Source organism: Hibiscus syriacus, unplaced genomic scaffold (genome assembly GCF_006381635.1).
Source record: "Hibiscus syriacus cultivar Baekdansim isolate YM2019G1 unplaced genomic scaffold, ASM638163v2 tig00000916_pilon, whole genome shotgun sequence".
Lineage (NCBI taxonomy): Eukaryota > Viridiplantae > Streptophyta > Magnoliopsida > Malvales > Malvaceae > Hibiscus > Hibiscus syriacus.
Window position 1 is genome coordinate 1457688 of NW_024061833.1, and position 25319 is coordinate 1483006.

General features: G+C 36.3%; 5 protein-coding genes across 5 annotated transcripts; 2 read left to right on the forward strand and 3 right to left on the reverse strand.

Moving 5' to 3' along the window:
• Positions 1 to 25: 25 nt before the first annotated feature.
• On the reverse strand, positions 26 to 4331 carry LOC120116968 (WD repeat-containing protein 91 homolog). The gene is made up of 11 exons (XM_039137336.1): positions 4302 to 4331; positions 3996 to 4061; positions 3788 to 3882; positions 3324 to 3426; positions 3116 to 3211; positions 2982 to 3044; positions 1743 to 1851; positions 1345 to 1457; positions 1150 to 1208; positions 798 to 906; positions 26 to 407 (listed from the first exon to the last, which is right to left on the reverse strand). Exons 1-11 carry the CDS (start codon positions 4329 to 4331, stop codon positions 273 to 275), a joined length of 978 nt encoding a protein of 325 aa, XP_038993267.1. The 3' UTR covers positions 26 to 272.
• Positions 4332 to 6551: 2220 nt separating this feature from the next.
• On the forward strand, positions 6552 to 10130 carry LOC120116977. Its single transcript, XM_039137344.1, has 7 exons — positions 6552 to 7081; positions 7241 to 7334; positions 7467 to 7634; positions 7721 to 7922; positions 8005 to 8251; positions 8456 to 9309; positions 9733 to 10130. Exons 1-7 carry the CDS (start codon positions 6552 to 6554, stop codon positions 10128 to 10130), a joined length of 2493 nt encoding a protein of 830 aa, XP_038993275.1.
• Positions 10131 to 10458: 328 nt separating this feature from the next.
• LOC120117727 lies at positions 10459 to 19932 on the reverse strand. The gene is made up of 3 exons (XM_039137966.1): positions 19923 to 19932; positions 10958 to 11234; positions 10459 to 10842 (listed from the first exon to the last, which is right to left on the reverse strand). Exons 2-3 carry the CDS (start codon positions 11116 to 11118, stop codon positions 10530 to 10532), a joined length of 474 nt encoding a protein of 157 aa, XP_038993897.1. The 5' UTR covers positions 11119 to 11234; positions 19923 to 19932; the 3' UTR covers positions 10459 to 10529.
• LOC120117717 (WD repeat-containing protein 91 homolog) lies at positions 11338 to 12228 on the reverse strand. Its single transcript, XM_039137957.1, has 3 exons — positions 12200 to 12228; positions 11575 to 11975; positions 11338 to 11500 (listed from the first exon to the last, which is right to left on the reverse strand). Exons 2-3 carry the CDS (start codon positions 11963 to 11965, stop codon positions 11367 to 11369), a joined length of 525 nt encoding a protein of 174 aa, XP_038993888.1. The 5' UTR covers positions 11966 to 11975; positions 12200 to 12228; the 3' UTR covers positions 11338 to 11366.
• LOC120117736 (probable membrane-associated kinase regulator 6) lies at positions 15662 to 18727 on the forward strand. The gene is made up of 3 exons (XM_039137977.1): positions 15662 to 15832; positions 17725 to 18340; positions 18431 to 18727. The coding sequence occupies exons 1-3, from the start codon at positions 15764 to 15766 to the stop codon at positions 18436 to 18438; spliced, it is 693 nt and encodes a 230-aa protein (XP_038993908.1). The 5' UTR covers positions 15662 to 15763; the 3' UTR covers positions 18439 to 18727.
• Positions 19933 to 25319: the final 5387 nt, after the last annotated feature.

Here is a 25319-nt window from a genome sequence, read left to right on the forward strand (position 1 = left end):
GGTATTTAATCAATCCTTTGTATTATTTAAAAGTCTAATAATTTACAATTAAATGGCAAAACTATATTTGAAGTGCAGACATTCAATGAATTACATCGTCACTGCCGAGATAGCTCTTCCAACCCCTGGCAACGAATGGCATGCTCAAACATGCATGCAAAATGGAATATAAGATTTTTGTCAAACCCTCGGCCTACCACTAGGCTCTGTTTACCTGGAACCGGCGAACAAAATCAGCAAACCATTAAGACATATTAGACGTAATGGTGTCTTCACAGTATGGAAGTTACTCGAACTGAGTTATCGGCTGATCCAGTCAAGAAAATCGGCAAAGTTGGGTGCCAATCCACGGTTATTATAGCTGCACTGTGGGGAAGAGTTCTGAACCCGCTTGAATGGCCTTGTACCTAGAGATGCACAGAAGCCGGATTTCAATCCGATCCGGATCGGATAAAAACCGATCCGGTTTTTTCTCCCAACCCAAAAACCGGATTTTAAAAAAATCGGTTCGGATCCTAACCGGTTTGGAGGGTCGGATGGTGTAACCGGTTTCGGTTTGCAAAAAACCGGTTTTAAAAAAAAACCGGATTTTTTCGGATAAAAAATCAGTTTTTTAAAAAATCCGGTTTTTTATCCGGATAAAAAACCGGTTTTTAATCCGGTAAAAAAACCGATCGTTTAATTTTTTCTCAAATCGGTTATACTATCCGGTTTTTAAATATCCGATCCGATTTAAAAAAAACCGGTTTTTCTAAAATCCGATTTCGGATATTTTTTACCCAGTATAAAGAATTCACCAGATATATGGGCGCTCTTACAGAACCAGATGTTACTAGTAGCTGTCTTCCGTTGGCATCCAATGTCATTTCATGTCTACAGTATTTTGATGTCTCAGAGTCGGAAAACCTACAAAGTGTAATATCCATGTAACTAAATTTGACCCCATTAACACATGTAAACAGATTGAAGATGCGACCATCAATAATGTACTCAATGAAGGCAACGGGCGAAACATGTAGAAGAAAATCAATGCATGGCACCTAAACATATAATCTAAGAGAACGTGCCTTTCCTTAGGTGCCCACTATAAAGGGGATGCAGGTGATCTCAGGGTAGTTTAGACTTTAGTCAACAAGAAATGAAAATTACCAGTTAGAAGTTTTCGACCAAAGGATACGACCTTGGTTTTGCAAGCTCCATTCAAATATCTGACATTGTAAAGCCAACCTGTGAGTCGACTAGCTTAAATATAAAACCATAGATAGAACATAATCTAGCTTCAATAGCATGCATTTAAATTTTGATTCTCCAGCCATAATCAACATGGAGGGCTAAAATACTTACCTTTCCATCTGAGCCCAAGCTAAAAATGCTCGTCTCATCGGGACCGAAAAGAAGTGAGCTTATTGCAGAATCATGTGCGGGCCACCCGGTGATTTGTAAACCAGCAGACATGTCTTTGACCAGTCAAGGAGCATTCATATTACACTCTAGGTTCAGCACAAATGCAAAACTGTAAAAATGGGTATTCTTCTCCTTTCTTAGTTATTTTTGTACCCTTCAGCTAGAGGGCTAACCAGCCCATGAAGAAACAGGAATGACACACTCAAACCGAGTTTTCTAAGGTACTGTGTTCCTCGTAGTAGGTAAAAGAAATGGGCGTCTCTAGTTAATACGAGAACTCAGAACCACAGAACAAAATCTATTGATGCAAAAATACGAGGCCATAAAGAAAAGGATATCAAACATGTGAATCATTCCATCAGTGGCAGAGGCAGCTAAAATATTCCTGTTGTGATTGAAGCATAGGGAAGTAATTGCAGGCGGATCTTCACCAAGAGGAAGTACCGTCTTCAGTAAAATGAAGTCTATTAAGGCATAAATTATTTTTTAACAAGCCACTTATCATTAATAAGCATTCTCTACGCATACAATCACATACCATAACTTTACATGTTTTCATGTTCCACACGGTCAACAAAGCATACCCCAGAGAATCAATAGAGCTTGAACCAGATCTGAAAGGATTACACATTCAACTAACCTCACGCCCCCAATTTTATTTTACAAAAAATGGAAGAGCAAAAAAGCTATACTATGATAATGAGCAATCAATCTTCCAATGGATTCTAAATAGTTGCAATCCACAATATAATAAAATGATATGAAAAACTTCTTAGCAACCTAGCATATCGAAAAACCAAATTAAGTGTGAATCACTGACAGTGTTTAAAAAATGCGTAGCTGAGGCGCACCTAGGCGCTAAGGCGAGGCGAGAGTGAAGCACCTAATTGGGTCTAGACGAAGCGATTTTAATGAAGCGCAGCAATGTGCGCCTACGGCGCACTAGGCACGGAGACGCAGAAAGGCACCGCCTGTTCAAAATTTTTTGTTCTTTTTGTCTTTTTTTCCATTTTTTTAGTATGTTTTACATACTAGTATATCAACAACAAGAAAGGAAAAAAATGAAATGTCAGCGGAGAAAAGAGTAAAACATGGTGGGGGTGATTAGCAAAGAGAGTTTCATGGGAGACGTATGAAAATTTGGCGTGAAATACAGATAAAGTGGGGGGTTGCTTTACCTCATATAATTACCGTTTGTCTTGAAGTTTGGAAGAGAGAAACAAAGTGGGATGAATAGAGGTACTTTTGGTGTTAAAAAAGACAATCGACTGAGCAGACAAAATGAGAGAGGCATGCATGAATAGATGCTTAATACATAAAATGCTGATGATGAATACTCTTTGGTGTTTATATTGCATGACTGTTCTTGACTATACAATTGGAAAAAAATTGTATTTTTTTTTTCAAAAATTGCGCCTTACTTCAATAAGGCGCGCGCCTTGCACCTTGGCTATAAAACCCCTATCGCCTTAGTGTGCCTTGCGCACTTTTTAACACTGATCACTGAGTGACAAGTAAAATGAACATAATAATGCACGCTTGTGGAAACAAGAGGCTATGTAGAACTGGATCTATACCTCCGTGATGATGCGGCAGAAACAAATATTGGTTCTACAGGGCTGCACTTTAAATCCAAGACACTGCAAGATTACAAGAAAAAAAAGATGAAGCATAAAAAAACCCCACTAAACATGGTATTCTAAGTCCGTACCTTGGAACACACAGCAATTGTATTCAGATCACAGACAACTCTCTTTGCATCAACACTCCACGCTTTAATGCCTCCATCAGCAGTGCCTATGAGAAGCTTTAGGAACAACAAAATTTACAATTAGAAATTTTAAGATGCAACAATTACAAGAATGTTATACACAATAAAACTCCATGTAGAACCATCAAACAACAAAATAGTTACATACCAAACGGTCAGATTTGCATTCCCAGTCAAGTGACATTATCTCAGCTCCACAATATATGGTCGCATTTCTAGATGCCGGAATTGATGAGTCATATGTCCATATCCTTCATAAAAAACAAAGAGACAAAGAAGTCAAAAGTCAGCAGACAATAACTTAACATAGCACAATAATTAATATAAGTGACACCTTATAGTATTCTCATCTACATTTAACGAGATATCCGACGGTTATTTTTGTTAAAACCCACGGCCAGCACATGGCAGTATCCCATCTAATCAATATTTGTCAATTATCAGATTGCAAGAACAATGACTTTTCCTTCTGTTTTCTGTTCTTTTACATTAGATGTTCATCAACTGTCGGGTAGGATAGACAAATTCAAAAACCTGCAAGCAGCTGCAGGAACCAAAATACTCAATGATAAGTATTTACAAATTTATATCAGTTCCTTTTAAAGAGCATACCTGACAGTGCCATCTACAGATGCACTAGCTATATTGTTCCCAGACGCAGAAAACCGGCACCGAGTAATTGGACTAGTGTGGCCCAAAAATGCCTCCTAGAAAGAAGGTTGTGCCGGCAGTTTCACACATAAAAAAAATGAACAAGTAATCAGAGTGTATATAAGAATGATGTTTGAATATATCTTGCCAAATGAAACTCTATTCTCACTTCAGGAAATTCTTCTTCTCTGAGGATTTCTCTACCATCATCTGTCAAATCACAATCAGTAGTTACCTGAACCCATTAAAGCATAGGGAAAAGGAGCATTTAAACAAACCTACTTCACTGTATCCAAAATTCCACACACATTCAAACAAAAATTATAACCACATAGTGGTGTCTAGAGGAGTATCATGGGTAGCGTTCGTTGATAATCTCAGTAGGGGAGTGCATAGAAGTGCTTTATGGAATCGTTTTAGCTTTCATGGCAAGGTGATTAAGGTTTTTATTCTGTTCGTTAATAGGAGACCAAACTATAAGGGCAGTACTTTTGCTTTTGTGCATTTTGCTAGCAAGGAGGATTTGCTGAACGTAGTGGAACGAATGAATAATGTTGTGGTCGATGGGAGGAAAATATTGGTGTCGATTGCGAAATATCAGAGGAATAGTGCTGCGAGGAACTTGAAGTGATGTAGCGGGGTGGGGTCTGGAGAGGCAGGCGTAGAGAATCCGAAAAGAAAAAAACCAATATCTCTTGTGGATGATGGAGGGAAGGAGCTGTTGAATAAGTTTTATGATGGTAAGACATACAAGGATACGATAGTGGGGGTGAAAAAAGTTGATGTCCAACATTTGAGCAATGTAGGAGATAAGAGGGAGGTGAAAAAGCCTATGCAAGTGTTTATTCCAATGGAGGAGAGAAGATGGCTGAGGTCGTCGTTAACATGCATTTGTAAGGCGATTTTCGAAGTGGATTTTGTGCAGAGGGCATTAAGGACAGAGGGATTCAATGCTAAGGTGGTAAGGTGGGGTTATGCAAAGAATGCATGTTTGATAGTCTTTAACACAGTGGAAGAGAAAGAAGCAGCGATGGAAGATAAGTGGGAGGCTCTGTCCTTCTGGTTCGAAAGGTTGGAATCTGTTATGGAGGAGAGTTATGTTCCATTAGCTTACTGTGCAGTTTCCTTGTTAGGGGTTCCATTAAATTGTTGGACGGTTCCATTCTTCATCAATTTGGCATCGAGATGGGGCAAGCTAGTGAAGATTCAGGAACAAACAGTTCAAAGAGTGGACTGTAGAGTGGCACATATGTTGCTGAGGGTGGAGAGTGCTTTTGATATTCCTCCTCAAGTCACCATTAATACGTATGGAAGATCATTTATCATTAAAATCAAAGTGGAAGGGAGTGAAATTTTTTTTCCAGAATTGGATGATGTGGTTGAAGAAGACGGAACAGTGGCTTCTTGGGAGGAGAAATCACCGGATTGGAGTCAGGGTGATGTTCAGGGGAGACAAGAAGAGCAGGTGAGTAATCAGTCCTTGTCAGATTCTCAGGACAGGGTTGAAGCATGGGTTCGAGGTGACAATCAAGGAGATGATACGTTTATCGATGTAAATTTGAATATAAAAGTATGAACAAAAAATATTTTGGCTGTTGACTTTTGTTCTGAGGAGGCAGCAGTAGGTGATGTTCCCAGTCAAAAGGGAGTGTCAGAGGATTTTAATGAAGGGAGAGAAAAGGAGAGAACCTTGGGAGGTGTCATAGTGGGCCATGATGAGGCCGTCCAAGATAATGGGCTTTATACAAGCATGGTTAGGAGTCAAACAAGCGGGCCTAAACAGGGAAGGTTATGGTCAAAGAGGAATGACATTAAATCTGCAAAAATGGCAAAGGAACAAACTGCTTTAAGCTTGCAGAACGGGCCAGTCTCATCGGTGAGGCGTCGACATACTGGGAAACGTGCGTCAGTAAGTAATATTGAAAGAGGTTTTTATAAGCATGTGTATTCTAGGAGGTGGGAAGCTAAAAGCTGCAATGGCGAGGAATTGGTTTCCGTTGTAGAGAATGAGACAGAGCGGGTGACAGAGGCTTTGGAGTGTTGGAATGTGTCCAAATTGTTGGGGGTTAAGTTCAAAGGAGGAGAGGAAGCTTTTATGGTTAAAATGGTTCCTCTGGTTAATAAAAGTAAATCGAAGGAGGGTCAGTAATTGTAACTGGGTTGTAAGGTTATGGAATGTTAATGATGATTGAGTGGTTGACGATGTCTTGGAACGTTAGAGGGTTGGGTAGGAGGGTGAAAGCTCGAGCTATTAGGAGGTTTGTGGATGAGAAAAAACCCACAATGTTATTTTTACAAGAGTCTAAATTGGAGATTGTCAGTCATATGTTAGTGAGGAAAATGGGGGGGGGGAATTTACTTACTGGATCGGCAGTAGCTCCTGCTATAGGTTCTGCTGGTGGACTAATAACCTTGTGGAATAAGAATGAATTTGTGGTGAATGATGTAGTCATTTGTAGAAGATTTGTAGCAGATTTGTAGCAATTAAAGGGACTATGGATGGTTTTACAGGAAGTTGTTGTTTCATCAATGTGTATGGTCCTAGTGTGGATGCAGATAAGGAGATGTTCTTCAGGGAGTTACTAGCATTTGTGGAGAACGTTGATTATCCATTATGCTTAGGAGGAGATTTTAATGCAATCTTGTCAAAGGAGGAGCTGTGAATTCGGTTTCTATGAATATGTTTAGAGATTTTGTGTGCAAGGCAAATTTGTTTGACCTACCAATGTCTGGAGGCCGTTTTACATGGTGCAATAATAGGGAAGTTCCTACGTTTGAGAGGTTGGATCGATTTTTGGTTGATCAGAGATTAGTAATATTGTTTCCGAGGATAAGCCAATCATTGCAACCAAGGTCAGTTTCCGATCATAATATTATTCTGCTGGAGAACAAAGAATGCAATTGGGGGTTGAAATCGTTTAGGTTGTTTAACTATGTTATGGAGGAGGATGGTTTTACTGAGATGATGGAAAAGGAGTTGGATAAATTTTGTAGAGAGGAAAAGGGGAAGCCCATGTCTAGGGTGCTAAAGCGGGTGAAGGATGTGGTAAAGAGATGGTCTGGGAGGGGTTATTTAGAGCTGCCTGGGAAAATTAAACTGCTGGAGAAAGGAATTCATGACATGGAGTTGGATATGCAACAAGGTCTTCCCTCGGTGACAATGAAATCAATAATTGAAGCAAAGAAAGAATTATGGGAGCTTCATAAGAAAGAAGAATCGATTTGGTTGCAAAAATCGAGATTGAAATGGAGAATGTAGGGAGATAAGAACACCATATTTTTTCATCATAGTGCTACAGTTAGAGGGAGGAAAAACGATATTAAGTCCCTTAGAATAGGTAATGAAGTTATAGAAGATCATACCTTAATTAGAGATTCAGTAGTGGAGTTCTTTAGTGATTTGTTTACTCATAGTAATTCATTGGAGGCAGAGGAATTAAATCTGGATTTTCTCAAGCTATCAGAAGGTCAGAGTTTGGCTCTTGAGAAGCCATTTTTGGAAGAGGAGGTTTGGGGAGCAATTTCTAACTCGGATATCAACAAAGCTCTTGGCCCGGATGGTCTGAATTTAGGTTTCTTTAAGAAATTCTGGACCACTTTGAAAGATGATATTATGTTATTTTTTAAGGATTTTTTTCAGGGGAATGAGTGGGACTTGGAGGTGAATCATTCTTTCATTTCCCTTATTCCTAAGAAGGATAACACGGAGGGGATGGGAGATTTTAGGCCAATTAGCCTTGTGGGAGGGCTATATAAAATTTTATCAAAGGTCTTAGCTAGAAGGTTCAGTTTGTGCATTAATGAAATAGTTAGTCCGTCTCAATTTGCATTTATTCAAGGGATGAGCATACTGGACTGATCTTTTATATCAAATGAAGGAATTGATTTTTGGAGGAAGAAAGTGTTGAAGGGGTGGTTTTCAAGGTGGATTTTAAGAGAGCATATGACTCAGTTGATTGGTCGGTGTTGTTGAAAATAATGGGTAAAATGGGGTTCGGAGAAAAATGGCATTCTTGGATGTATCATTGTATACCAACAGCTTCTATTTCGGTTCTTGTGAATGGGACTCCTACGGAGATAATTCATATGGAAAGAGGTCTTAGACAGGGCTTTTCGTTATCCCTTTTGCTGTTTAAATTTGGGTGGGGAATTGTTACATTTGTTGCTAACTAAAGCAGTGGATATGGGGCTGTTTTCGGGTTTTGAGTTGGGAGTTCAAGATCGTTCCTTCAAGCCATCGCATTTACAATTTGCGGATGACCTTATTATTGTTTCAAAAGCTTCAATTCGAGATTTGAAGAATGTCACAAGGGTGCTTTTGATATATGAGTTATTGGTGGGATTGAAGATTAATCTAGTCAAGAGCAGAATTTTTGGCATCAATGTTGAGGAGGATGTGCTAGCCGATTGGTCTAAGGAAATTGGGTAACTTTCCAGCGAAATACTTAGGCTTGCCTTTGGGGTACAATAGATATTCTGTTGTGATGTGGGAACCAATTGTGCAAAAATTTCATAATAAATTGACTGGCTGGAAGGCAAACTCTCTAGCGTTAGCAGGAAGGGTGGTGCTGGTCAAAGCTGTGTTATGCTCTCTCCCTACTTATTTCCTCTCATTATTTCGAATTCCAGTTATGGTGTTGTAGAAATTAAACTCGATCATGGCTGTTTTTTTATAGGGGGTTCGACTGATAAAAGAAACATATATTGGGTGAACTGGGAATTGGTCAGTAAGCCGAGAAGGTTAGAGGGTCTAGGGATCCTGAACTTAGCTATTTTGAACAGAGCATTGTTGGGTAAATGGGTATGGAAGTTTGCCTCTGTAAAGGATTCTTGGTGGAAGAGGGTGGTTTGTTGTGTGAACAACTTGGACCCGAGTTGCAAAATGTTGGAGAATACTTGGACGGCTCGTGCCTCTTGGATTTGGAGAGGTGTAATTAATAACTTCTTTTCTAATGATGTGTTTGGGGATTGTATTAGGAATAATTTGCGGTTGAAAGCTGGTAACGGTCACTCTGTGGCTTTTTGGAATGATGTTTGGTTGGGAGAAGTCCCCCTTAAAGATTTGTTCCCTAGGCTGTATGCTCTGTCGATTAATAAAATGGGTAAAGTGGTGGAGTTTAGGGCGAATAATGTTACAGGCTGGGTGTGGGATATTCAAATGAGAAGGAATCTGGTGGACTGCGAGATTGAGCAATGGTTACACCTGATTTCTATGTTGAATAACATCTCATTGTCTCATGAGGAGGAGGATTGTTGGATTTGGTTTGGGAATAGAGAGGGTTGCTTCTCTACTAATTATTGTATTAAGAGTTTCCTTGATTCGGTCAATATTGAGGGGAATCAGGATTTTTGGGATAGAAATATTTGGGTGGGGATAGCACCTCCCCGGATTGAAACCTTCTTATGGCAAGTTGTTCATCAGAGAGTGGCGGTTAAAGAGGAATTGTTGAAGCGTGGAGTGGTCGGGATTGAAGATCCCTTATGTCCGTTGTGTGGCTATTTTGGGGAAACAATTTCACATCTTTTTCTATAGTGTGAGGTAACTTGGGGATTGTGGGCACGATTTTCAAATTTGTGGAACGTTTCTTGGAGTATTCCAAATAACATATTAGACTGTATTATTCAGTGGGATGATCTACTTCCGAATTCTTGTATTTGGAAATCCATTCCAAGGGCCGTATTGTGGACGATATGGAAAAGCATGAATGAGGTTATTTTTAAGAAGGAAAAGTTGGATGTGGTGATATTGTTCTTTATTACTCGCTTTAGAATTGTGTCTTGGTTTGCTGCTAGTTTTGACACGCAGATCCCTTTTGACTCATTAATGGGTGATCTTACTCTTGCTGATTCGGTTGATAGACAGAAGAAATAAAGATCCCAACCTACTTGCTGGGTTCCTCCTCCAGATGGTTTCTTAAAGATCAATGTTGATGGAGCAATGGTGAAGGGATGGACTAAAGGTGGTATAGGAGGTTTGATTAGGGATATTAGTGGTGTGTTGATTCATTGGTTTTCTGAAAATGTTAGGGGTGGTCCTCTGATTTTGGCAGAACTTTTGGCGATAAAGAGGGGGCTGAGCTTGCTTAATGATTCAAGTTTGGTTCTTAATCAAAGGATTATTTTAGAATCGGATTCAAGTGTCGCGATGAAGTGGATCAATAATCTGGAATTAAGCAACCCTATATTTCAATCCTTAGTCAAGGAGATCGTCTCTTTAAAGGAAGGGAAGGATATTTTGTTAAGGCTTATCTTGAGGGCTGCCAACTGGGAAGCGGATAGATTAGCTAAAGATGGTATAGGTTGATTTTTTGCTTTGTTTGTGGGATGTTAGAGGGTGGATTCCCTTCGGTTCAGAAGGGATTTTGTTTTCTAGTTTTATGTAATTAGTGTTAAGTTTTTTCAACAGAAGGTGGTTTTTAAGTCTTATGTTTTTGTGGGGAGGTATTAAGTTGTTGTTAGGGATAGCAGTGTATTATTCTTCAGATTAATAAAATTATAGGCACTCTTTTTCTCCTTTCAATGCCCTTCATGTTATTTTCGTAACAGGGAGGGTAAGAAGGGGTTTTTTAATGAGGCCTAATCTTCTATCAAAAAAGTTATTCTTTATATTTTCATCTCAAAGCTACTTAGTAAAACCACACTTGTTGACATCATGCATAACATTTTCCAATGTGGTTATATTGCTGCCACATTAACCTAAAATCTAAGATGAGGAAGGTTTGCAGAAATGCCAGTTATCATCAAAATGGTTACCATAGGACTCTAGAGCATTATCACCGATTCCACTAGATGAAGCATGAATACTTGAAGCAGAATATGAATCTTGCCTAGATGAGGACTCAACATGGGCTGATACAAATTTGGTGGGTTCAGTAGCAGCACGATCCTCACCCAGTGCTATTCTACCCAAACGTGAGGTTGCATGAGCAAATATGTCCTCACTACTTGTAGATAGGTGTAACTTTTCACCATCAATGCTACTTGATAGAATAGAACTATTAGCTGCTCCCATGCTCCTATTAAATGTTCATGCAGCAATACTAGTATCATAATGTGTTCAAATAGAATCATTTTTAATTATGAGATGCCGCAAGTGCTACTACGATCTAGCAAAATCAGAAGATCCTTTACCATTTTGATAGACCTAACTGTGCCTCCTTTTCCTCCAGTAAAGCCTGAAGTTGTAATAACTTTTTATTAAGACGCTTATTGTCTTTCTTAAGATTGCTAATTGCATTCTTTTCTGAACTGATCTTCAGTAGGGCAGGAAGGCGTGCTTTGGTTAAGGACATTCTTCAAAATCCCATCATTAAATGAATCACTCTAATGTCAAGGAAAATTTATTATATCCAATGTTATGCTCACACTTAATATCTACTAGTTATAAAAACAGCACCACAATGGGTATCTTTTTTGGCAAAGCCTTTGAAGACCAATTCTATATCCAAATGCAGAAAAGTTCTGTATTAATTAATTCCTATGGGATCTTTGTTAAACTACGCAATTTTTGTAGAACATTTTCAGAAGGAAAACATCAATTCTAAAGGATATGAGTATCACAGAAGATCTCGCTGAAAATGTTCCTCACAGAAAGACAGAGAGCCGCATACCATTCATTGGAGAAATAAACATGAAACTGAGGACCCATGCTTGGATTCTTCAAATAAGGAATTGCTGCATTGCATACTCAACAGAATCAGTCAACACGAGAACACAAAAATGAAAGAAGGCAAAGTAAATGAACCTACCAAACCAAGGGCTCCAATCAGAACTCTTTAGAAGCAAATCACTTCCATTCATTCCAAAAAACTCGACAACTTTATCTTTCCTCCCAGATCGCAATGCATGAACGATGTAACACCGAAGAACAGAGCCGTCCAATTTCAACAAGGTATCAAGCATCATAGTCTCGGACCAGGATGAAAAGCATTGCTTAAAGAAACTAAATAGACCTACTAATTTCTCGGCCTGAAATTTAGGAATATAAACGGAAAAAATGAAGTCCAATATCTTATCAACTTGAAACTCTTTACCAATATCCGTATACAACTCAGTCTCAAAAGTTTGTAATGTACATGTAAATCCTCTGAAGACCAAATAGTCCCTCGCAAGCTCCTCCGCATATTGCATGTTCTCCATCTTATACAATCTACAGAAACAAAGATAAACTTTCAGCACTATTAACCTGTTGAATCCTTGTATCAATCCATATCGATCAAATTATCGTGACAAAGAAAAAAAGAAAACGAATTTATGAAAAGAAAACTTCAACCGAATCATGAATATGAAGAACACCAAATGAATCATCTAGGGTTTGGTGTAATTGTCATTCTGTACATCACAAATTACGAAAACTTGATAAATAAAATGTACCTTGCAGAATTAAAGGGGTATCGAACGTCAAAGAACTGTTGCTAATTTTTAAATATTCTTATATCAGTCCCTGTACTATATAAATTGTATATTTCAATTCCAATATTGTAATTAAAATAAATAGATTCTTATTTTCATTTTCCAATTTTACAACTAAACATTCTTTTCTTCAACTTTTCCACTTTTTATGAAAATGAAAATAGTTTATATTTTCTAAAACCAGACGGATATTTCACCTCTATTCGTCAAACTATTTACACGATAAACTTTTCGAAATGAATCAGTTTGAATTATAGTTTATAAAGTTGAATGTAGTTTTTCTTTTTATTATCACTAATAAATAAATGAATAAAATTTGAATTAAAAAACATATTTTTATACAAATATAAATAGGTATTTTTCTTTCTGTGTGAAATCTCATCATGCTTATAAACGCAAATTTCAGCTGCAGAACGATTCTCAAATCTGAATATAATGGCTTTCAGCATCAATATTTGCTTCTCCACAGTTCCCTACTCCACAAAACTCAACTCCAACTGATACCGAACCCAGAAAAATCTGGAGAGAATATCCAACAAAGCCAAGAGGTAGATCAAAGACGCTAACGTGGACAAAACGAAGGGAATCCACAGCAAGTTCTGGTGTTGGCCCGATGAACTAGCTTGCTTGGTGATTGAAACGAAAGCCGTGGCTTGGAATATAAGGTAAGCAATCGTTAACACCCGTGCTTTCTTCTCATGCAACTGCTTGTTTCTCTCTTGTTTCTCGGCCACAAGGCTTTGTTCTTTGAAGGTTTTGGTGAGTTCTTCAAGCTCAGCCATGGTGAATAGTCTCTGTGCTTGCTGGTAATGTAAATTCAGTGTGAATTTATATAGATAATGGAAGATTGTAACTGTGGCGCTGAGCGCGTTTTCTTCGGTTTCCTTGAAAAATCCAGGAAGATGGCCGAGACTTGCAACCATGTGTGAAATGAAATATTTATATTTGTAGTCTGTTGATTTTTGTAAACAAAACTGGAATTTTGCAGATGGTCAACGGGGAAACAACATATGAAACGAGGTCAATTACATGGATAAGCATTCCATCGAATTTAATCAAAAGAAAATTAAATTAGGTGAATTTATCATCTTATTATTCAAATTTTATTTAAAAATTTTAGATTTTATTTATAAAATTTGAATTTTATAAAATATATATTTTTTAAAATTTTTTGTTTAAATTTAAGTATAATTATTTGCAACACGAACTATCTTACTTCTATAGTTAAAGGAATCGCTGTTGTTTATAGGTGTTATGAGTTCAAGCACCAGCGACTACAAGGGCCGGTCCTGACATTTTAAGGACTCTAGGCCAGGAGTTGATGACAAGAAGATAAATAGGAGCCCACACTTAGTTTTCCTTCCAATCATTAAAATAGGACCATTGGCTCACCATACTTTTTAGTTTTTTAATAAAAAATTATGTTTAAAAATATTTTTTAATTATTAGGACCTACTAAATTACCATATTTTTGAGTGTTTGAAATAAAAAAAAATATGTTTAAAAATATTTTTTAATTATTAAACTTAACAATATTTTTAAAAATGGGTCCCTTCAAGCTTGGGGCCCTAGGCGATCGCACCCCTGGCCTATGCCCAGGGCCGGCCCTGGCGACTACAAGGATAATTAGGTATTCATTGTCAAATGGTTCAGAATATATAAAACAGAAATTATTTTGTAATCACCTTAAGTTAATAAAAATACGTATATAAATATTGACAATGTGATGGTATATTGATTTTAAGAATTCATTGAATGTTTGAGCTGTAAAAGAAAACGTTATTATTTTTAGAGGATTCGGGTTTGGTGTGAATAATTAAGGAAGATTTTACACAAATATATGATAAAATTATAATTTACCTTCTAAAATGTTAAAATTCTGTTTTAATCCAAAATTGTGATGGTATAAGTTAATACAGTGATAAAGTTACGTATTAGCTTTTATCAAAATTTATAATTCAATTTCGACTCTCTAGACAAATTATTTTTATTTCGTCCACTAGATCAAAGCCATTTATAATAGATGCATTATTTTTAAAATTTGACTTTAAATATATTACGTGTTAAATTAAGCCTGCCATTTTATGGGAAACTAATAGCTAAGATGATGGAAATATGTAATTGATACATTAATTTTAGAATCTCACGATAATTGTGGGATATTTGATGCAATTAACCCATTAAAGAAACTATAAAGTAAAACGTACCTATTAGCTGACCAGACGAAGGTTCTTTCTCCAGGGAGCTCAGCAAACCAAATTTCGAGCAGAAAACGGTCAGGAGTGTCCGATAAGGTGAAACTAAAAGCATGTTTGATCCTCCATTTTACTCGAAATAATCTCGTTCAACATTCCGTGTTCGACATATACTCGTATCCGACATTCACACCGAGACAGAATAATGTAGGTCCTGGTTTCACTTCACTTTGTTAGCCATGCATAAAAAAGTTTGTTCATGGTACTTCTTTTTAAACTCTTCTTTATGAATGCTTAAAAATTCTCTAACCATTGCTTGTTGTCTTGCAGGAGGATACACCATAGGGACCAGTTGGTTTCTTGTCACTTTCCATTCTCGGCTTTTGGCCCTAAAACCTAAGTCACTGTCTTTTCATTCTCCGACAGATCTAAAGGGAAACCTTTGTCTTCTTACTTTGTTTTCTGTACATTGCCGGAAAACGAAAATGACAATCATTTCCCAACCTCGCCGCACCACTAGAAGATGGTAGTGGATGCAAAGCCCCGAAATACAACTTATCAGATCCATATTCAACTGATTCAAGAACCAAATTGCATTAACGTGTAACAATGAGCAACGTTTTTAAAATATCTCTTCATTTGTGTTCGATAGTGCAAAAAAAACATGATATAAGGTACAACACTATTATTTTTAAATTTCATGACTTTTACTTTTATTTCCGATGTAGAATTAATATGTCACCTTTGTAAGACATGTATGATAAGATGTCCATCACACCATTTATAAATTTCAAGATCGGATTCATGTCCTCTACCTCTTCAAGGTTTGTTGACATTCTTCTTCACTCAATCTCGTAACGTCCTCTTCACGTATCATCGTCACATACATCTACTTGTTTATATCACCCAGAAACATTTAACGTGAAATCGAACAATTAAAACTTCGCTTTGATATTATTTATCATATGATCATTATCTTTTTTTCAAAAGATATATTTTAAATACAAAAATACGAAAGATATAATACACGACATGGTTTGTGTTTTACTTTAGTTTGAAAAGGTGGACTGTGCACAATAACCCTATTTTTTTCTTACAAGTTTGTTATAGGTCACTTGTTTTTGCAATGTTAAAGGGAAATTGTGGGGTTAAAGTGTTTGACGCAACAAGACACAATCAGTGCTACTGTGGGGTTCAACATGTCTGTCTTTTTCTCCTTTTTTTTTTCTTCCCTTTTCAATTATTAAAATTCATTGTCTCTTGCCAAAGAATCATATATAAATATGCTCTTTCTCCTCTGTTTTTCCCTGCAATATCATCATTGGCAGCCATGGAAACTTCACAGCCTCTCTCAATTGAAAGCTTTTCATACAGTTGGTTAGTGAACTTAAAGCCTTCTGTTGACGAAAACGGGTAAAGAAAACAAAAGAACACGAGAATTTTACGAGGTTCGGCAATGTGCTTACGTCCTCGGTGCCTAGGCGGCGCTAGAAGTTTTTATTCAATGATATTTTAGGTCTAGGTTACATCTCTATTTATAATAGAAAACCCTGGTACATAATTACAAAATTAACCCTGTACCGTACCGCGGGGCTGCGCCCCCGCACCCCCAACCCACATAATTCGTAACCCCACAACGAGACTTTCTTTGTAAGGACAGTTGATGTTCGCTTCGCTCACTCCGCTCCATCTCCTGTCCTCTTTACTGGTATATTTATGAGCCATACCTAACAAATCTCCACCTTGGCGAATATCCTGCCTCTTGGAAAATTCAATGTGGGTTGGGTTACCTTGATTCTTTAACAACTCGAAACATTCAACAAGTCCAAGCAATGCTTGAACTTGTCTGTCGTAACTGGCTTAGTGAACATATCAGCGGCATTTTCACCCTCAATAAACCGGCCTAAACCGAACCAGAATTAACCAGCCTGTATGTCGAAAACCATTCCCTATTTGGCGTGATGTGATAAGAACATCCAGAATCAAGAATCCAAGCATCCGTCAATTGTGTCGTTGAAATAGAAAGCATATCACCCTCACTGCAATCAGAATTATCATCCTCGACCACGTTCACAGACTTGGATGAGCCATCACGCTTCTCATCTGTCTGCTTTTTCAACTTCGGACAGTCTCGCTTCATATGTCCCGCCTCCTTGCACTTGTAACAGTGAATCGTCTTCTTATCCCTGGATTTGGATCTGGAATTCCGCTTCTCGGACCCTGCCTTCTCTGGCTTCCGTCCACGATCTCGATTACCCTTGACATATAAGCTATCGGCTTGAGAGCTTTCCCCTGCATTCTGCTTCTGCTGGTTGTGAGCCAACAAGGCTGCAGTAATCTCCTCAACATTGATAGTCTCTTTCCCATATGTAAGAGTAGTCACCATGTGTTCGTAAGAGGGAGGCAACGAACACAACAGAATCATCGCTCTGTCTTCATCCTCAATTTTCACATCAAGCCGAGCCAGATCAGAAACGATTTGATTGAAGACATTCACGTGTTGCGCCAAATCGTGATCGTCCTGCATCTTCAGCCCATACAGCCGCTGCTTCAGATACAGTTTTGTCGTTAAGGATTTGGACATAAACTGACTTTCCAACTTCCTCCAAATTTCGTCTGGAGACGATAGATGCATGACGTGATACATGACCTCGTCCGCCAAGCATAATCGTATGGTTCCTGCCGCTCGCTGCTGCAATTCTTCCCAATCTTCCTCATCCATCGACGCCGGCTTTGTAGATCGCAAAGCCTTCAAGATCCCTTGCTGCGCCAATAGATCCTTCACCCTCGTTTGCCATAATCCGAAGTTACCCTGACCATCGAATTTCGCGACTTCGAATTTTGCTCCTGACATCTGATACCAATTGTTGACGAAAACGGGTAAAGAAAACAAAAGAACACGAGAATTTTACGAGGTTCGACAATGTGCTTACGTCCTCGGTGCCTAGGCGGCGCTAGAAGTTTTTATTCAATGATATTTTAGGTCTAGGTTACATCTCTATTTATAATAGAAAACCCTGGTACATAATTACAAAATTAACCCTGTACCGTACCGCGGGGCTGCGCCCCCGCATAAACAGGGAACATGCAAAAATGATACATGTGCCATGATTCTATTATCCATAGGATGATCCATTTTTGCGCTTGGTGGACGATTGTAAGTTACAGGCAGTTAACCCCCAACCCACATAATTCGTAACCCCACAACGAGACTTTCTTTGTAAGGACAGTTGATGTTCGCTTCGCTCACTCCGCTCCATCTCCTGTCCTCTTTACTGGTATATTTATGAGCCATACCTAACACCTTCTCTAGATGATCTTGACAGCTCCCTCCGAGGTTCGCTCGATGCCTACGACGAAGCGTTGTTCATCAAGATGGACCCAAGGATGCCGCCTTCGAGGAGATTCTTCCGAAACTCTAATGATTTCAAGTTTGATTTCCCGATTTCACGGTCTCCCCTCACCCTTGTTCATGCCGATGAGCTCTTCTCCGAAGGTCGTGTCATGCCTTTCTTCGTTAACAATTCAAAGAAGACTGAGGCCTACGATGTCTCCGGTACGGCTCCGACACTACCTACCTCTCCACTTGCGCCGGACGTCGATATTCCGCAATGTAAAACGAATCATCATCCTTCTTTGAGAAGGTGCCGAAGGTTGTCAAGGCGGATATTTTCCAAGTACTTGAATTTCCTTCGGCCCTTATACCGAAGTATGTTACGACGAAGCAAGTCGAGTGGTACTAGAGTCGAAAGTGTCGATCCAAGAGGTCATGTGAGGAAGAACTGGCTATACTCGACCGGAACATCTCCTAGGATCAGCGTCGCGTACTCCGCCGACGAATGGCGAAAGTCATGTGATTCCGAAAGCTCGATCTACGAGGCAGTCCTCCATTGCAAAAAATCAATCGGTACGCTTTGTTTGCTTGTTGTTCCACTTTCTGCAATTAGGAAAATCAAGCCCTCTGGTGCTGATATTATTTTCCCGTCTAATTTTCCAGGAAAATGAGTGGAGGAGAAACCATTTGAAATCGACATGAAGAGAGGAAACAAGTGGTCTAAAGAAAATCATTGACAACTTGTTATTTGTCCTTGTTTTCTGCTCTTCTGACATTGACAATGTACATTTTGGTGCTGTAAGGATGTTAAAAACAATGAGAATGTTTATGCCCATTGAATTCTGGCCCTCAAGAGGGAAAACTGTAGGGTCTCACAAATCAAAGTATATCTCTCCTTCATTTCTGTAAAGTTTTAATTTTCTGAATACAATAAAGGATTTTTTGTTTGTTTGAGGGTACGTCTCAAGCTTCTTTTACAGTTGGTTCATACAATAACTAAGCTAATATTTGATAGTTTAATATTCAATTCCAATACCTACAGCAGCTTCGTTTAATTATCTGAGTTTACTTTCTTACTATTAGTATGGTAAATATATATATATATATATATATATATATATTGCTCGGCAAGTAAATATACAAATGTTTGATAATTGAATTTGATTTCATCGTTCAATTTGGTATTTAATATTTTTATCTGATTAAATATTTAAATTTGATTTCTTGATTCAAACTAAAATCGTGATTTGATTTCTTAATTCAAATTAGTATTTAGTTCAATTTAGAATTTTTTATCCAATTAACCGTTACATTTAAAATAAAAAATATATCTTATAAAAATTTAAAATTATTTAAAATATTTTAAATTTAACGGACCCAAAATATTATAAATATGAAATAATCTAAATTAAACGAAGAATTCAAGTTTATATAGCGATAAATCATTAGACTAAAAAAATCACGTATAAAATTTAATCTTAAAGTCAAATCCATGTATTAAAATCGCTGTTATTATTATGCTAATTAAATTTTCTTAGACGTAATTTCTTAGTTGATTTTGGATCATATTTAATTTATACATATATTTATAATTATCTTAGTTGAACTAATAATTAAAAATTAATTTGAATAAAAAATTCATACATAACAAGATTTAGATTAAGAAGAGAACCCTAATTAAAAAGAAGTTTTTAAATTTAATGGAACGTGTTTCATGGATTAGTCGTCCAAAGTAGCCCTACTGAACTATCCCTCTTAATTAACTTTAACTTTGATTTCAAAAACACAATCATGTTTAGTCCCCTTTCAATCTCCATAGTTTGCAGCAGATTTATAGAATACGATTTTCTTGCATGAATGATGTGATTGTTTAGGTGGCACTGTCTCCTTTGATAAACCAAATTAATTGTCTACATACATAGATTAGCAGCTTAATTTATGCTGCAAATCATCGTTAAATGTTGTGCTCATAGCTGCAGACAATCTCATATTTTTTTCACAAGATTTTAGGGTTATGCTCATAGATAATGGGAATCATATGATTAAAGTAATTCTGGGGTTTCTTCAAATGTTAGGGTAATGTGCCCTAATTGTCCTGAAAACAATAGTCTGGTCCCCTTAGGCCGTGGGGTTCAAGATGGATCTTTGCTCTTACCCATTGGCAAGAAATGGACATGAAATGAGAAACCTCTGCACATGGCAACCAGTAAGGATAGGGAGACATGGACAAAAGGTGCTTGTAGAAATTGCCAAGTTCTGATAACAGTTGCTTTTACTGTGTTTATCTACTACATTTTCTGTCTTCCATGTTGGATTTTTCTGTGCATTTCTAAAAACAGAACAAAGCTTAACCATGTGTAGGTTTATGGAGGATGGACAGATGGAATGACGAGGTGCGGTATATTTTTATTTTTTATATAGTTTAATTTTTTTTATTGATAATCTAATTTCGTACTCCTTATAATTTTGTAATTTCACATCTTTAACGTAAAATCATGTGCACCTAATTTTATCAACATTTCTTCTCCCATGGCCAGTTGGTATACCAATCATGTGTACCTCATACATGCTACTGGTTTTATGTCACTGTAGCTGGCTAACTGAACATTATGAAGCTTTGTCACAAGTCACAACAGTTTGTCTCCACATATTGACATAGATAATGAATGTACAATAATCTAGGTTGTTCCTATATATGTTAACTCCATGATAGGCCTATATATACATTGTATTAGGGCATGCAATGGTCTATGTTAAGTAGCTTTTAGGTACCTTTAAACTAACACAAAAAAGTCTCAATTGAGTTGGGGGTGAGGTTTCCTTGAAACTATAAGTTTGGTCATCTTTATTTTAACTTTATTTAGTTTTGATCGTAAAAAAATACGTTTCAATCGTGTATGTTATCTATTTATTATATTTTGATCACTGAATCTTTAACTCTGGTTGATTTCATGACGTTGCATGCAAGGGTCTATATTAGCTAGTTTATGTCGTGGTATTTTCGGTGTTACAAACATCATATTCGTATTTAAGAAGCTAAAGGGGTGAATTAAAAATTTTAGGATTTAATAGCCACCAACAACGGCGATCGACAGCGATTAAAAAGGGTGGATGACGACGGAAGTTTTAAGATAATTAGAACCAACACATCTTTCCTTTACGTCTTGTTATTGTCTTCCCATGCATTTGTCTCCACGGAAATCACATGCCCCGTTCAGCTAATGCACCCATATCCTTGCCTTGGGGTAAGGTCCCCAGATATTTGTGGTAGTTAGTTAATTAACATAAAAAAAAGTCTTGGTGTTAGAGTTAACAATTCATACTCAATTTGATTCGATTCGAAAAAAAGTCTTTATGTTATTAAACATAAAGAAAGTGGGGTTAGACAGGTCTGTTTTGCAGGCATGCTATGGTTAGAGGTGGACTGAATTTATGTACAACATTAATATAAGCCCAAACCATATAAGATGCAATGATCCCAAAATTTTGGGCTTACCAACAGCTGAAGGCAGCTGGTCAAGCCTTAAAATAGATATCCATATCGGGTATTCGCATTTGTTCTTAAAGAAATTTTCCAATTTAAATTAAGGCAAAAGGGTAAGTGAGGTACTTATATTTTTCAAAAAAAATTAATGTGTTATTCGTATTTTTTTCACCCGACATAGACCTCAAACTTAAAAAACAAACCTAATATTGTGTCCATTTGACCAACGGTTTACATCATTGACAGTTACAATGCTGACATGGTGGTCTACGGTGGTTGGCGATGTTGTTGATGATGTGACAGATAAACTAAATTGTTTTTTTATCGAGTTTAATGACCAAATTGATTTTTTAAGTCCAAAGGCTTAGTTGATTTTTGGGAAAAAATATATATTTCAAATTTTAATCAATAGAATTATACTTAAAAAAAACCTTTTGCCAAATTTTAGTAATTGTCAATCTAGTATTAATTCTATCGATATAATTGTTATAATAATAAAAAACAAATATGAGTTTTTTATTATTATTTCCATACGTCAGATGTAAAAGAAATACAAACAAAATTCTAATGCTATCCTATGTGATATTCAAGTAAACTAAGTTTTGAATAGGATATATGACAGTATTAAAGTCTTATTTTTTAAAAACTTTTATTGTCAATGCATGAAATATTTTTGTGAGTTTAGATATACTTAAACATGTAATTATATTTAACTTGAGGTTAAACGTTAAATTTCAAACGTCAAGAAAGGAAGAACAAGTGGGACAAGGCAACCCGAGAAGAGTAAGCTCAAATGAAGAAGCGAAATCCATGTGGTCAACCAAAAACAGTGTTCTAAGTAAAGCAGTGGCGGCCCCTTACGATGAAATGATGCTTCGAAGGATGGGCTAATTTCTCCCTAAGTTCAAAGGCGGTGACAACGACTGGGTTCATTGCACACAAAATGTATTTGATCTTTTAATTAACATTAAGAATAATGTCAATTAAATTACTATAATATAATTGAAGAAAGAGCCATGGAATAATAACAGAACAAAAGACATGACAAGGGACAGGTGGGTTTTCACATGCCTATTTCTGCAACTTTTAGTGTTTGACAATATATGACCGAGTGAACAGTGTTATCGTATTATTGGTTACCTCCTTTGTTCTTGGCCTACTTTCGAACCAACCTCTAATTCATCTTTTTTATGTCTGACATGTAAATGTATACCCCTCCCCGACAACAAAATGGCTATCGAATCCTGGCCTAATACCTACCTGTCCATATTTCACCCAATCAAAGCTATTTTTAAAAAATAATTGTTATAATATTATTTTCTTTCAATTAAAATTTTATTTTATTTAATAAAAAATATTAAAGACTATTATTTACTAAATACCCATAAGTGTGTGACAAATATATAGTTGTAATATCATATTTTAACACATGTTTGAGATCCCGCCTAAATATGCACGAGCTGAATAGTTAAAAGATGAAATGAAGAAAGCTGCGGGAATGGGAGAGACAATCATTTCAAAGTTGCACGGATTCCGTTGTTTAATCACTCTCTTTACACATTTCCTTCAAATATTTTAAACAATATGATAATTTTAATTAAGTTCTAAATTCACTACTTACTAAACCTAATCACTTTTTGACGTCCAAAAATACAAATAGATATATACGAATTTATAATCCGAATTTTACCTAATCTAATTTTAAATTTTTGATTTTTAATTAGTTTCTATTGACTATAAAGGTTATACTTTATACAATTTGAAACAATACAACTATTTTTTCAACATGTAATTTTTAAAAATGCTTTTTATAAAAAAAAATTGGTGCATGTAATAATATTGTTTTTCAAATCAAGAATATTTTAAAAGTTGGTTTAATTAGTTGAATATTTAGCATTGTCAAATATAATATTTTATGTTAGGGTAGAACTTTTAAAAATTTAGGAGGAAATAAATTTATAAAATTTTAAAAAGATAAAAATAAATTATTAATAGAAAATAAAAAATATATAAAATTTACTCGTAACTTTATTTGAATATATAATATGTATGTATCAGTTTGAATTCTATGAAATCTATGACACGCCTTGGTCAACCATTTGTGAAGCTGTCACGCAACAAAAGAAATTTCCACTTGCGTTTGGTGTATATAATTGGCCTAATACATGCATCAATGAAATATTAGTCGGTATCTATTGAGCCCCACCTCTGGTTTTATAAAAAAAAACATTGCATTTGCATGCAATTTGTATTGGCCAACCCAACTTGCAATCTAACAACACAAACCATTAGTGAAACATAGCCGAAGCCAGCTGGGGCCGTTGGTTCGGCCTATGTTGGCTTGGTTGGCATTTTCCATGAGTGTTGTCAAATTATGACGTAAATATTAATAAATTAATAGCGAGTAACGGATTTTTAAAAATAGTTTTAATTTATTTTTTAAATTATATTATAAAGTTGTTAAATTGAGTCAAACAAAATAAAGTATAATTTTATCAAGTTGCAAATTAATGTTGGAAAAGAGTGGGGAGTGGGGACTCATTTATAGCCTATTAGCCTCACTCAAAGCTTGATGTTGAAACAGTGTAGTTTCTCTTCCCATCAAACACCACACACTGGTTGTTAACAAAAAAAATTTAGTCACATCAGTGTACCTTATTAATTCAAGGGTAAATTACGTATTTAGCAAATAAACTATAAGTTTTATTCTATTTTAGCACTTAAACTTTTATTTTTTTCAAAATCATTCTTAATATTTAATTTTTGTTTCATTTTAGTACTCTTCCGTTAAAAACTTAATGGACGGGCCCGCCAGTCATCGCGTCTACAGTCGTCGGCCGATGAAGCCCAAACTTTACAGCCCACACCTTTCAACCCCTAAACACGATTTTAGCCTCCATCTCACTAGGAAACGCCTCAATCTCCCCAAATCAATAATGAATTCAATTTCTTCATCCTCCAATCTCCATGGTTCACCGTCCGGTGGACCTGAAACTGAACTATGTTGATTGACTCGTCATTCTCTCTTGGTCAACTGTTTAGATTGGTCGTTCGTCCATCACAGCTATGCCACCATGTCAACCTGTCCGTTAAGTTTTTAACGGCAGAGTACTAAAATGAAACAAAAACTAAATATTATGTATGGTTCTAGAAAAAAATGAAAGTTTATGTGCTAAAATGAACAAAAACTGATAATTTAAGTATTAAACGTGTAGTTTACCCTTAATTCAATTAAAACTGTGTGTTTTCTGGGCTTAATACTTAAAATGATCTTTTACTTTAATAAAATTTCAATTTAACCCATAATCTTTTTTCCAATATACTTTCAACACCGAAAATTTTACAAAACTCAACTCAGATTCTTTCGAAGAAGTCTAAGGAGCGACAACCCAATTTAGAGTTAAAAACGACGACTTTGAATGCAATAGAAAAAATCATAAAAATCATAATATTTTGGGTTGAGCGCAACCTAAAATGTTACATTATTTGTAACGTTTTCAGTTGGCAACCGAAAATATTACATTCTTCACAATATTTTAGGTTCTACAAAAAATGTTAGTAAAAAAAATAATATTTTAGGTTGCGCTCAACCTAAATTATTATGATTTTTATCATATTTTTCATTGTTCCCCAAAATCGTCAGTTTTAAACCTTAAATTAAATGATTGTACAAGAGAATCACCCGAATATTATAATAAAATCACTATGTAAATTGCTATCAATCTTCTTATAAATTTATCATAAAATTGTTGTTTATGGACATCAAAAATCAAAGTTGGAATATTATGCCATACTCATAGATTCCCAAATTTGTACTACTACTAATAATAATAATAAAAAAGGAATGTGTTGATTCCTTGTAAATCATTCATCCGTTGTTTCGTTCCAAAAGAAAATAAAAAGGTAAAGATTGTGGCAAAGCATATACCCCCAAATGCGAAGATTTTAACTTATGAAATCAAAAGCTAAAAGTGGTAAAAAGGATCGACCCTCTTGACTTTGACCACTTGTTCATCTACTTTTTCTTTACACACACACACACACATATATATATATATATATATGAAT

What these genes read in the sequence shown, in the direction of transcription:
- LOC120116968 (XM_039137336.1), bottom strand. Translation starts at nt 4,331, where the DNA reads ATGCACAAAAGCAAAAGTACTGCCCTTATA. An exon ending in GCAAAAGTACTGCCCTTATA is followed by an intron (nt 4,062 to 4,301) that starts GTTTGGTCTCCT and finishes TAATGGGTTCAG; the next exon opens with GTAACTACTGATTGTGATTT. An exon ending in TAAGAGCGCCCATATATCTG is followed by an intron (nt 408 to 797) that starts GTGAATTCTTTA and finishes GTGCATCTCTAG; the next exon opens with GTACAAGGCCATTCAAGCGG.
- LOC120116977 (XM_039137344.1), top strand. Translation starts at nt 6,552, where the DNA reads ATGTCTGGAGGCCGTTTTACATGGTGCAATAATAGGGAAGTTCCTACG. An exon ending in AGCCATTTTTGGAAGAGGAG is followed by an intron (nt 7,335 to 7,466) that starts GTTTGGGGAGCA and finishes GATTTTTTTCAG; the next exon opens with GGGAATGAGTGGGACTTGGA. An exon ending in CGGGATTGAAGATCCCTTAT is followed by an intron (nt 9,310 to 9,732) that starts GTCCGTTGTGTG and finishes TTCCTCCTCCAG; the next exon opens with ATGGTTTCTTAAAGATCAAT.
- LOC120117727 (XM_039137966.1), bottom strand. Translation starts at nt 11,118, where the DNA reads ATGTCCTTAACCAAAGCACGCCTTCCTGCCCTACTGAAGATCAGTTCA. An exon ending in CAGTTAGGTCTATCAAAATG is followed by an intron (nt 10,843 to 10,957) that starts GTAAAGGATCTT and finishes AACATTTAATAG; the next exon opens with GAGCATGGGAGCAGCTAATA.
- LOC120117717 (XM_039137957.1), bottom strand. Translation starts at nt 11,965, where the DNA reads ATGGAGAACATGCAATATGCGGAGGAGCTTGCGAGGGACTATTTGGTC. An exon ending in TGATTGGAGCCCTTGGTTTG is followed by an intron (nt 11,501 to 11,574) that starts GTAGGTTCATTT and finishes TATGCAATGCAG; the next exon opens with CAATTCCTTATTTGAAGAAT.
- LOC120117736 (XM_039137977.1), top strand. Translation starts at nt 15,764, where the DNA reads ATGGAAACTTCACAGCCTCTCTCAATTGAAAGCTTTTCATACAGTTGG. An exon ending in TAGTGAACTTAAAGCCTTCT is followed by an intron (nt 15,833 to 17,724) that starts GTTGACGAAAAC and finishes TATATTTATGAG; the next exon opens with CCATACCTAACACCTTCTCT.